The sequence below is a fragment of the Diceros bicornis genome, chromosome 1, assembly GCF_020826845.1.
Source record: "Diceros bicornis minor isolate mBicDic1 chromosome 1, mDicBic1.mat.cur, whole genome shotgun sequence".
Lineage (NCBI taxonomy): Eukaryota > Metazoa > Chordata > Mammalia > Perissodactyla > Rhinocerotidae > Diceros > Diceros bicornis.
The window spans coordinates 60,176,181-60,189,573 of NC_080740.1; the positions used below are offsets into that span (position 1 = coordinate 60,176,181).

The following is a 13,393-nucleotide window of genomic DNA, read 5'->3' on the forward strand; positions in this document are numbered from 1 at the left end:
TCAAGTTTTGTAGTCAAACAGATCTGAGTTTGAATTATTGTTCCAGCACTCACTAGTTGAGCAACTGATGTACATTTCCTTAATCTCTTCACCTGCAGAATGGGTTTGTTATGAGGATTAAGGACATGATGTATGAAAGGGTCCAAGACGCAGCATGTGCTCCACAAACAGTTGTAATTATCAGTGGAAAATTTCTTTATTTGTAATATAAAGATATTACCTTTTGCTCTTAATGAAACTCATAGTAATGTAGCAAGAATTTAAAAATCAGTAGAAATGGAGCTGCATGGTTCAGTTGGAGCCCTATAAAGATTAGCTGGAGACATTTAAGGCCTGAAATGAGACCAGTGGAGCTTTTTAACAAACCATTCTTGGTTACTCATTGAGCCCAGTACTGCCTAGGACAGGCCTCAGGTAGACGTGCAAGAGAGAAGATCACATCTATCCTGGAAGAGATTTTTATCTAAACTGGAGGGAAAAAAGGAAATAGACATGAGCTATGCTCTTAGTTGTCCATAATATTTCTCTTCTCTCTCAGGATGGATGATTCAGAGTCAGCAATTCACATAAAAAGTATTGCACATGGAAAGTATTACTGTTATTCTGTGGGGAAATAAGTTTTTAAGTGCAGCAATCTGAAATTAATAACTTTCTCTGTGGAAACTCTCTTGACAACATCTTGAGATGAAGCCAGAGTGCAATTTTTATGGCCTTGGATTATCTTCTCTGTCTGCTTGGCTTGCAGCAGGCATGGATCCATGAGTCAGAAATTCAGAGTTTTCCCCTTGCCTGTACAATTGCTTGCCAACTGGAGACCTTATACAGCGGTGACTCAATTTCTCAACTCCCCAATTTACCCATCCATTGAATCAACACAAATTATCTCAATTTACTTATTAAAGGCTTTGGAGAACTCAGAGAAAGAGAAGACCACATCTTTTCCTTAACACAAAATATTTTGGTTCAACATATCAGAAAAGGAGTAGGAAAGGGATATTGGAAGCTGGAGATCAACTTTCTTTTCCTTTCGAGAGAAAATATTCCTTTGAGAAAGCCCAGTATTTATATTATGATAAATATGTCACATGCAGGGAATGTATAGCTATTGAGAGAGAAAGTAATTTAGGAAAGAAGTAGATGGGAAGAGTAGCAACTTCTTTTCCACAAAAGCCACAGTGCTGCAGAGATGCATAAAGATGGCAGCTATTGCGCCAATAGCCATATGTGGCAGCACAGACATCTTTTTTATTCCTTCTTACATGTATGTTTAGAAATTCTGGGCAAAGAAGTCTGGATTTCTACTTTCCATTGATGAGATCTAAAAATTTTTCAAATTAGACTTTTTTCCCCCTATGTAAGACCACAAAGGTAGGACATTATGTTTGGACTGTCACTGTACCTTATTACATTTAAAGGTTATTTTTCTGGGTTAAAAACAACAACTGAAGGACAAAGTAAGGAACCTACCACTTTGAGACTCTCAGATTAGCATATTGCTGGATTTGTTCACTCTCCCAGAGTATACATATGTGAAGCCAACACTTGGAAATAGGACAGACATGTAGGAGTTTGGATGCTGGTAGAGATCTCAAGTAAGGAAGATAAATATCTAGAATTTTTATTGATTACAATTGGCTCCTATATACAGAAACCTCAGAGTAGGTTCAAAACATAGCTATGTTTTAAACTATGTAGTTAACCAAACTTGAAAATTAGAAGCTAAAACAATAATCATATTAATGCCAACCCTAGACTACCAACTTGGAAAGGCAATCAAGAAGAAATGAGAATTGCAACAAGCTTCCAAGATTAAGTTTTTTTCTGTGTTGGACATGTGGGTAGAAACAATTCCAGATGGCTGGGTGTGACAGAAAGAAACAGCAGACCTCAAATGCCTGCTCTATAGCTATACTGTGCTAGATGCTATGGGAGATATCAAAATATTTAAAAGACAAATATTCTCATCTTCACAACGTTTATAATTTAGTTGCATGATAATGGTTAAGAAAGCTGGCTTAATGGACTCACATACCAGCTTTACCCCTCCATAGCTCTGTGTTCTTGGTAAAATATTTACTCTCTTGAGGCATTGTGAAACATTGATAATGATCTCCTATATGGCAGTTATGTCGCTTCCTTTTAGCTCTTCCGTAAGGCAAGCTCTTCCCTCAACGCATTTGCACATGTTCCTGCTACCTGGAAAGCTCTTAGCAAGGCTAATGTTTGAAGTTTTGCCTTTCCTGTCACCTCCTCAGAGAGCTTTGGTTCAGGAAATATCGTGTCTATATCCACGGATGAGGCTGTTAAAATAATAAACGACTGCATAAAAATGAAGATGCTATTATTATCATCCACCCTAAATAGGCTCTGAGACCTAAACAGTTCTTGAGGATTTAGGGTCAGCAAATTTTTTCTGTAAATACTAAGATAGCCAGTAATTTAGGGTTTGCAGGCAAAACAAACCGGAGCAGCTGTGTTCCAATAAAACAATTTATGAACACTGAAATTTGAATTTCATATACTTTCCATGGTCAGTGGTCCGGATTTGGCCTCTGCCCTCCTGTCGACTGACCCCTGATCTATGAGGATGGCAGATAAGAAGGGAGTGGATAAGAACCGAGACTCTGCAGCCAGATATCAGGGATCAGATCTCTGCTGTGTAAGACTGATAACCTCCCTGGGCGCCAACGACCTCTCGAATGGGGCTGCAGCCCCTGTGTCGGGGTGTGTGATGAGGGTTAGATGACAACACGGAGGGGAAGCTCAGGGCTTGGTACGCGGTGCTCATGACCGGCGTCGCCCTCTCTGTGGGGGCCTGTGGTGAACTCGCTTTTCGTGGACTCGAATCCGACGCTTCAGCCTCGGAGGCGCGGGAGGAGGGGCGGAGCCCACTGCGGGCGGCGGCACCGGCGGCGAGGGCGGCGGCGCGGGGCGACGCCGGGACGGCCGGGCCGCGCGAGTCGGGGGCGGGGCGGCGGCGTAGCGTCGTTGTCGTCGTCGTCCCCGCCTCCTCCCCAAGGGCTGTGTCGGAGCCTCCGCGGCGGCGGCGCTCACAGCCCGAGGAGAGCGGCTCGCCTGGAAGCGGCGGCGGCCATCGAGACCCGCCCGAGGCGCGTCCCCGTCGGCCTCCCCGCGCTCCCAGGCCGCAGCGCCGCGTCCCTTCAGCTCGCTCGCTCGCTCGCTCGCCCTCCTTCCCTGCGGCCGGCTGCGCCATGGCGTTGGCGTTGGCGGCGCTGGCGGCGGTGGAGCCGACCTGCGGCAGTCGGTACCAGCAGGTGAGCAGCGCCGAGTCCCGCCGCGGCCCCCGGCCCCGCCCTGCCCTGCCTTCCCCGGCGGCCGCTTCAGGCCTCTCCGGCCCAGCCTGCAGCCAACTCGACGCCGCGGCTTGGCAGGCCGCGCTGGGCCTGGGCGGGCCGGGCGGGCCCCGGGCTGGGATTCGAGGCCGCCGCGGGCCGGGCCCATCCCTCCGCGACCCGGGGCGGGACCCGGGCGGTGGGAAAGCCTCCGCCGACCGCATTCCTGCTTTCCCGTGGCGGGCGAGTCCCCGAGTCGAACCGCGACCCTCAGTCGGCGTCGACCTGGGGGCATTCACTTTTCCTTTTTCCGCCCTTGGTTTGATGTCATTGGAAAGACCAAAAAAAAAAGGCAAGCATGAAATGGAAAAGGAAACTGGGTGGAGAGAAAAGATTAAAATCGCTGCTGCTGCCGTCGACAGCTCCCCGCAGCGAGATGCGATTACTCAGGGTTTCAGAGCCTAGTCTGTTTGTCAAAACCCATCCTCCTCGCCTCCGGTTTCAGACAAAAGTCAAAAATGAGGCGAGAGACTTGAGACCGCAGTTTGCAGTAAATTTGGAAAAGGCGATATTTAACAGTGGTGCTGCCCCAAAATGTCGAGTTACGTTGAAGGCTGCAGGGCGTGTGCCTGGGTGTGTTTTAAAAACTTGGGAATGACGTTTAAAGGGATTTAATAACATAGCTGGGGAGGAAGTGTATAGGGGGTGATTGGATTATTATCTCGGATATGATTTGAAAATTGAGGCCCTAGGGAAAAGAGCTGCTTGTTTCCCTCGCCACTGTCTGGAGCTGGGTTTCCCTCGGAAATTCGGAGGGACATTGTGTAGGGTTTTTAGAGATATTTAATATAACACATATCGTAATTGTGGGAATTGAGCCAGGTAGTAACTGATCAACATTGGACTCAGCATTGGAACCGCAGGTAACTGCTTACGTTTTGCCATGTTTCAAATGGTTTCAGTATAATTTGCATACAAATGTCAATCGTGCTTCTATGAAATTAAATGTGCTATCATAGATGATCTACAGTTTTATATTTTAGAAATAAAGAAAACCAATACGATTAAAATATCTAGATTAACCCTGGTGCGTCCAGTTACTGGTTTGTTTTGCTGTCATCAGCTGTGTTGTAATTTCCTCCCTCCTCCAGCCGGACTCCTGAAATGACTGTGTTAAGAATTTAGCTTTTTGGTTTCATAAACACGCCCAGATTGTGGCAGTGCAGTCTGGTGCTTAGATCGCTCACAGGCTGGGGTCTGGCACATGCTTTTTTGTATGACCTTGGGCAGGGCTCTGGGTTCCTCCTTGCTTTAGTGAAATACGAATGACAGGTGTCACTGAACTGTCACCAAGGTGTTTGCAAATCACATGGATCCCATAGTGTGATCTAATTCATTCTTTTCATCCTGCCTTGGATAAGGCAAACAAACAAAAAGCTGTGGCTTTTCTTTGTACTGCCATCTTCTTGAGCTATTAGGTAATGCTGACATACTGCTAGAATACAGAAAATTTGGTGGAGTATCAAAATTATGTATTCTTTGGTGTAGTATTTAATAGCTTTAAATATGCAGGATTGAGGTATGTCAGGGACAGGCCATCTTTATTTTTTTTTTAAATCATCATTATTTTGAAGAAATAATCTTCAAAAAAAAGAAAAAAATAATCTTTCTAGAAAACTGCAAAATATGAAGGCCAAAAAACTCCCTAAAAAACCCTCCAACAAAAACCTATCACCTATAGATAACCAAAGTTAATATTTTAATGTCTATCCTTGTGGACTTATAGCTATGTAAATATACACAAGTGTAGATCAATATAATGTGTACAGATAAGGAAAGCTAATATTGATTGAGCATTTACTATGCACCAATGAGGGTGCTAAGTGCTTTACATCCATTATTTCACTTAATCCTCACAAAACTCCTATGAGGCAGGGTTTGGTATTACTGTGTAGACGACAAAGTCAACTCTCCAAGAGGCTCAGTAACTTGCTCAAGGTCACAGCTTCTAAGTAGTGATTACAAGGATAAATACACACTCACCTACTTAAAACACAGGCTCACAGTCCAAATATAGACATATGCTTTAGCGGATATATACTTGTGCATATTTGTTATTTTATGCACCCATACATATGTATATAGGCACATCTTTGTACACATGTACAATTTCATGGGCCTGTGATTATACTTGCACACACTTTGTGTGATATGAGCACATGTATGTGTTTACAGACCCACATGTGCCCGTGTGTATCATGTTCTCAGACACATGTGCATTCACAAATTTGCACAAGGTATTCATGCACACAGATGTTTGTACAAAGGTGCACAATACAGCTATTTAATAAGATGGGCTCATATTTTAATGTCTATAAAGCATGTAATTGTATGACTGAACCATAATTTAATCAGTTGCCCATTGTTGGTCACTAGTGATACTTATAATTTTTTTCATTCACTGAAGTTTCTCTTACATACATCGTCAGTTATTTCCTTAGTATAAACCTTTAGATGTGGAAATGCTTGGTCAGAGAATATACATGTTTAAAAGGCTTTTGAATTATAGAATGTTGGTGAATTGTCCAGGAAACTTGATAGGAGCATGATACTCCTTGGTTGTCACAGAAGGCCATTCTGACTTCTATTTGATCTGGTTAATCAAATTGGGCTGGTCCTTCAGCAAAGTAAATGTAACGGAAAACTATATGATTCATTCATAAATGCAAACACATTTTTGGCTTTATGGTCTTTTTATTGGTAGTGCAATATGTGCACAACTTGAATTGAGCATCCTATCAGACTACACGGAAAGGCTGGGCTCGTAAGTTCCCTGTGGTTTTATTTTTTTCCCCTTTTGCGTTTTGAAACTGAGATTGTGTGTCCAAACATTCGGAAGCACTGCTTCAGAAAGGTCTAGGTAGGCCCAGTGCTGAGAAACTTGTTAATGTATCGCTCTCTGAGAACATTTATTCCGGTTCATCCATTCCAAGCCCTCTTTGCCTCACTGGAATAGATCTTTGCTTATATCATGAATTTTGCCAAATATTTCCTGAAATGTTCTAAGATATTTGGATTTGAATTCAGTGTAAGTGGGCAATGATGACACTGCCTGCTAAAGAAGTTGCCTGCTTGTGAGCATCACTAATAAGTTTGTATTGTAGTCTGATGACATTGTAGAGCAGCTTTGGGGATGATACTTTTTTGATATCTCAGGATTCTTTTAGCTTTCTCAGGATTGTGGAGGAAGGTTTTGATACATCAGGGAAAGAATTTCATCCCTGGCAGACTAAACCATATCCATGTTTAGGTGTTAGATGAAGTCACAATCCTTGAGGAAGGGGCAAATAGTGCCCATGTGGTTTTATTTTTTTAGTTTAAAAAGTCATTATAATTATATCATGGAATGCTCCTTAGAATATTATGTCAAGATTTTAAGGTTAGTGTACTGTATTTGTGGCCTCTGTGGCCAATGATCAAAGAAAACTTTCATAAAAAATTTTGAGAAAATGGGTAGAATTATTTTTTTAAAAAACTGTTTAAAAATTGTGGTAAAAAAATATATAAAACTTACCATTTTAACCATTTTTAAGTGTACAGTTAGTTCACTGGCATTAAGTACATTCACATTGTTGGGCAGCCATGACTGCCATCCATTCCACAACTTTTTCATCTTCCCTAACTGAAGCTCTGTGCACATTAAACAGTAACTCCGTATTTCCTCCTCCCCCAGCCTCTGACAGCCACCGTTCTACTTTCAGTCTGTGAATTTAAACTACTCTAAATTATATGAGGTACCTCATATAAGTGGAGTTGTACAGTATTTGTCTTTTTGTGACTGGTTTATTTCACTTAGCATTATGTAGCATGATGTCCTCAAGGTTCATCTGTGTTGTATCACGTGTCAGAATTTCCTTCTGTTTTAATACAGCAGTATTCCGTTGTATGTGTATGCCGTATTTTGTTTATCCATTCGTCTGTAGATGGACACAAGGGGCGCTTCCGCCTTTTGGCCATTGTGAATAATACTGCTGTGAACATGGGTGTTCAAGTATCTTTTGAGTCCCAGCTTTCAATTCTTTTGGATATATACCCAGAAATGGAGTTGCTGGTTCATATGGTAATGCTATTTTTAATTTTTTGAGGAACTGCCATACTGTTTCCATAGCAGTGAACCATTTTACATTCCCACCAGCAGTGCGTGCATAAGGGTTCCAGTGTTTTCACATCTTCATCAACACTTGTTATTTTCTGTTTTTTTTGTTTGTTTTTTAATAAAACCATCCTGATGGGTGTGAAGTGGTATCTCATTGTGGTTTTGGTTTGCATCTCCCTAATGATTAGTGATATTGAGCATCTTTTTATGTGCTTATTGGCCATTTGTATATCTTCTTTGGAGAAACGTGTATTCAAGTCCTTGGCCCATTTTTTTTTTTTTAAAGATTTTATTTAGTTATTTATTTCCCCCCCCAAAGCCCCAGTAGATAGTTGTATGTCATAGCTGCACATCCTTCTAGTTGCTGTATGTGGGACGCGGCCTCAGCATGGCCGGAGAAGCAGTGCCCCGGTGCGCGACGGGGATCCGAACCCGGCCGCCAGCATCGGAGCACACGCACTTAACCGCTAAGCCACGGGGTCCTTGGCCCATTTTTGAATTGGGTTGTTTGCTTTTTGTTGTTGAATTGTAGGAGTAGAGTAATTTCTTTTTTTTTTTTTTTAATTTTATTTATTTTTTTTCCCCCAAAGCCTCAGTAGATAGTTGTATGTCACAGCTGCACATCTTTCTAGTTGCTGCATGCGGGACGCGGCCTCAGCATGGCCGGAGAAGCAGTGTGTCAGTGCGCACCCGGGATCCGAACCTCTGGCCGCCAGCAGCGGAGCACGCGCACTTAACTGCTAAGCCATGGGGCCTGCCCTAGAGTAATTTCTTAATAATATTTATTTACATTTTCAACTTTTTACTATGAAAATTTTAAACATATACAAAAATATAGTGTTAATAAACCTTATGTACCCATCACTAAGCTTCAGTTATCAACAAATGACTAATCTTTTTTCATTTATACTCCCCATTATTATTTTGAAGTATATCTTAGAAATATCATTTCTTCCATAAATACTTGTGTGTGTAGCTCTAAAAGATAATGGTGTGAGATTTTGAGCAGTTGTTATCACATGAGAAATATATCCCGAGAGCACTTTTGTCATCTGTTATGGATGTGGGAACAGGGTTTGTGAGTGTCGGGAACTGCAGATCTGCAACTGGCCTTTGTTTTTGACTCGCTCTTGGTAAGCTGTGTGTACTTTGTGTTGTTTTTGTATCAGTTGATCCATTCTTATTTGCTTACCTAGTTCTACTGGTGACCACCTGTTCGGGGAGATTTGATTGGTGTAAGCATTCTATCTTTGCCCTGGAAATAGAGCAGAACTCCCTGGTATTGGGTAGAGACCAAGGCCCAGGTGAGGTGCTCTAGAAAACCCTGGCATCTAAACTGATGCCACCCACTTGTTTGCCTGTACATAACTTCAAACTGCTTTATCCTAGACACCAATTATATTACATTACTTTACATTAGATTATATTATAAAATAAATCCTACCGTGAGAGTAATTTTGTATTTGTATTAATTAAAAAAAGGAAGGCTTGAAGAGATTCAAGTGACATCTGATTTATTTGTTCTTACGGCTTTAAAATAATTACTGTGGTTTCTTAATAATTTATTCTTATGTTGTCTTTGAACAAGTCCAACTGTTTAGTGGAACCATATTCTTGGAGTAGTGGATGATCTCATGTAGATCAAGCACTTTTAACACTGTAATTAGAGATTAATGCTGAAAATCAGCTTGATGGTCTTATCTTTATTCTCATGTCATTTTTGTCAGTATGCTAGGCAACTGGTAAATATCATGTATTGAATTTATTGAGCTCTACGTATTCCAGTTGTAATTGCTTCTGGTGTTGTCTAGATGGAGGTGCAGTGTGTGTTGTTGCCACCACTAAGTGCAGTAATGAAGCCAATGTTATCAGACGTCACTTAGCACATTCTGCTGTTACAATTAGGCTGACTCATTTTTTCTGAATAACACAGTTTACGTTAAAAGTTCTAAATACTAGCTCTAAATATTGATCAAATTTAAGAACATTTCTAGTGAAATATGTTCTTATTAAAGTGGCTCCTTTCACACGTATAATATATTTCTTATCTTCCCCCACGCCAACAATTTAGAATAATCTTTGACAGTTTTTCTTTTAAATTCGTGTATTTCGGGCTGGCCCTGTGGCTTAGCGGTTAAGTGCAAGCGCTCCGCTGCTGGCGGCCCGGGTTGGGACCCCGGGCTCGCACCGACGCACCGCTTCTCCAGCCATGCTGAGGCCGAATCCCACGTACAGCAACTAGAAGGATGTGCAGCTGTGACATACAACTATCTACTGGGGCTTTGGGGGAAAAAAATAAATAAAATTATTTAAAAAAAAAATTCGTGTATTGCAGTAATATCAGTAGTTAATCAGAGGGTTAAATGTGATTTGGAGGTCTTTCTGGATGTTGGATCATTTATGAATAGAAATACGAGGGTTTAGGAGGAGTGGTTTCTGTTTAATGACAGTTTCATTTTATTTATCATTCAATGCTTAAATGTGGCATTTAAAATTAAACATTTCTTGTTATACAGTAGTACACAGATACATTCTTTATACACTTTGGCCATTGGGAACCATTTAAGTTGGCACCGGTGTCGCTTTGACATAGTTCCATCATTGTGGTTTTTTTAAAGCACTTCCTTACTTTTTGGCTCCAGGCTCATTATGTATATTTCCTGTGCTGTCCTAAAATCAGCCATTTCTCCAAGGAGCCCTGATTCTTTTTATTGGAGAATGTTATTAGAAACCAAGATCTGTGCTCATTGCTGCTAGGGTGTCATTGCTTCTAGGCCTTCTAAGCTGACAGAGTAAAGAAATATATATGTGTATGCATAGCTGAAAACATTTCTGTGTGTAACCATCTGTATGTATATTAAACTCACCAAGTCTAATCTATTACTACATGGGTCACTTGAACCTCCTCTCCTCACTTATCTGTAAACTCACACTCCAGCAGTGAGAAACCTGGCTCCCACCAGCCACCATCCACTTACTTAATTCTTGAATTCTAATATGTATGTGTAGAATATACACGTGTAGAATATAAATATCTAATATAGGTGTCAGAATGGTTAACCCTCACCCCTGTGGGAACAGTTTTATCAACCATAGGGCAGGACATAATACAGTTTCTTTTGCCTTTAGTCTTACAGTCTCAACTCATTTCCAAAGTTTTTTAGGTACTTAGGTCAGCACCTTCTCCTGTACCCCCTTCTTCAGGCGGGTTGTTTCATATGTTGATAATACAGTTAGATTGTTTCCTTACATTCTGCATACCATCCTGGGAACCACCGCCAACCACCTAAATGTTTTTTTAAAAATTTTGCGTACATTAAAGTTCACTCTTTGTGCTATAAAGTTCTATAGGTTTTGACGAATGCATAGTGTCTTTTTTTTTGCTTTTAAACATACTTTTAAGAAGAATAGTAGGAGTGATTTCTCTTTTTTATTTTCCAATTTTCTGTTAATGATCATGTTTTGCTTTTTTTTAAAATTCCTTTTCTTTGGAAATAATTTCAACTTTACAGAAAGTTGCAGGAATAGTGTAAAATAATACCCATATATCTATTGCCCAGATTCACCTTAAACATTAAGGTTTGATTAGCAATGAAAACAATCCTATAAAAATTCAGAGTACTGCAGGTAAAACCCAAGTTTCTTTAACTACCTTAATCCTTATCTCTATAGAATTCAGTGCTTAATTTATTTTGTCCCTGTTAAATTTATATGAAATTTTGTAGCCTAGGGAATCAGGAATATAGTGTTCTTAGTACTTTGAAGCTTTCATTTTAGGAGATTTACATTATAGCATCCAAACTTTTCAGATAGCTTTGTGTTAATAAGCAATTTTTGAAGCTTGTGATGTAGACGTCAGTATCTGGAAGGTTCACCTTAGGCCCTAAGTAGAGACTGATTCAGAAGAACGTACAAGGACTTTATTAAAACATCTAATCAGTAATAGTCCAGCTTCTGTCATGAGGTAAGTAGTTGTGTGACGTGGGCGAGAACTTTAACCTCCTTCTAGCCTTATTTTCTTCTTTTGTAAAATGAAGGTGTTGGGCTAGATCATTTTGACTCCTTCCAGCTTTATAATTGATTGTTTTTGTGTGTAGAAGCTAGTGGCTTTAATCAAAGAGACAGCATTCTACTGATGATTTAGCAAATTTCTTTTGATGAATAATTATTTTTAAAAGTGATGTCAGTGAAAATAGATGGTGAGTTTATGCTAAAATATTTAAAAAATGCATGGTTTAAAAATATAGAAAATATCTCCTTAGTAGTATATTTTAAGAGAATGAGTCACTGATGAGTACAGAATACTGTTTTGTAATTTTGCAGTAGAAAACACTTTGTAAGTCTTTCCATTCTGGTCAGCTTCAAACATTGTATATCAGGGCAAAAAATTAATGATGCTTTTAGAAATCAAGACAATTAATCAATAATTTTTTGATTTTTCAAATAAACTTTATTTTTTAGAACAATTTTAAGTTCACAGTAAAGTCAGTAATCTCTTAAGAGCAAGACAATATTAAATTAAAAAGTTTTTTAGTTTTTTTTTTTTAAGAAGCTGGGTCTTTGATTTCTAGTATTTTTTTTGCTGAGGAAGATTCGCCCTGACCTATCTGTTGCCAATCTTTCTCTTTTTGTATGTGAGCTGCTGACAGATGAGTGATGTAGGTCTGTGCCCAGGAACTGAACCCAGGCCACCAAAGTAGAGCATGCCAAACTTAACCACTAGGCCACCCGGGCTGGCCCTGATGTCTGGTATGCTTATTCACTGCTTTTAGTAATTGCATTTTCAGAAGGTTAGAGAAATCTGTTCATATCACTATAGACACAGCATCAGAAGCCTGATTTGAGGGTTATCTGCAGCCTTGAGGGTCTTATACATGACTGATGGTTGATGTGAGATTGTTTTCAACACTTTTGTCCTTGTATAGCTGAATTGTGTTTTCTGATATGGTATTTTAAAATGTGCTTAAAATCAGTTCTACTCAGTCATACATTTGAGGGTAGGCAGCAGTAATTCTCATAAACACATTGGTCCAGAGTCATTTTTGGTGACTGAGTTAATTGAGATGGTCACAATTATGTAATCTTGTGAGCTTTACAGCCGTCTTGCACCATTTAGCTCTGGCCAAAATGACGAGCTGAGTAGAGGGGGAGAAAAAACAAATTATGTTGAGCATGAAAGGTAATCATTGGCTTGTAATATTAGCATCTACTATTGTTGGGAAGGTTAAAATATCTTTTATTTTCTATATATGTTTAATGTAATCAAAATGCTGCTTTAAGTTTAAGACTTCACATTTCAGTGAAAATATTTAAGTGAGAATCTGTAATTGTGTTTAAAAGGATCTCAACAATTACCAGGATATACTACGCTGATTTTGTATTTCTCTTAGCAGGTTGTTTTAATTATTATTTAGCTGTCCCTAGTTAATGCTGTAGTTATTTCTGAGAAATGAACTTTCTTTTCCTTTTAAAAATATAGACTGACTTTCAAATACTACAGTGATATTACAAAAGAATATTTAATGATGAAGGAAATTTCCACCATGTAGTGAGTGAAAAAGGTTATAAAATTATTTGCATTCACCCAAAAGGCTAGAAGGATATCTGAAGGATGGGATTATAGCAGTTTTTATTTTCTTCTGTATATTTTTGCCAAGTTTTCTCCTTGTAAACTTATGAATTTTGTAATCAAGAAGAAAAAACAGTATTTAAAAAAATCCCTCTGTGCTGTTTTCATTATTATAAAAATGTTACTTTTATGCTTGTCTTAGAATATGTATAGAGTACACAGTTTTTTCCTTCAAAATTTGTATCTTCGTTTTAAAAATGTCAAGCTACCATTCACCACAGGCTTTTCATTTATGAGCCATTTGTAATTTAATTAATAAGAGGCATTTATGAAGTTCGGCTTTCGTGTTTAAATATTTTGAAATGCAAAGGGATG

The 13,393-nt window shown here is 39.6% G+C and overlaps 1 protein-coding gene across 2 annotated transcripts in view; it reads left to right on the forward strand.

Moving 5' to 3' along the window:
• NDFIP1 (Nedd4 family interacting protein 1) overlaps positions 1 to 13,393 on the forward strand; it is a 63,040-nt gene that overhangs the window by 14,615 nt on the left and 35,032 nt on the right. Inside the window, exon 1 of one of the 2 annotated variants that reach the window (XM_058542961.1) lies at positions 3,069 to 3,275. The exons of the other annotated variant lie outside the window; for it this stretch is intronic. Coding sequence (XP_058398944.1) covers positions 3,213 to 3,275 — 63 coding nt within the window. The 5' untranslated portion in view covers positions 3,069 to 3,212. Of the gene's footprint in view, positions 1 to 3,068; positions 3,276 to 13,393 lie in introns of those variants that run through there. 2 annotated transcript variants of the gene reach the window in all.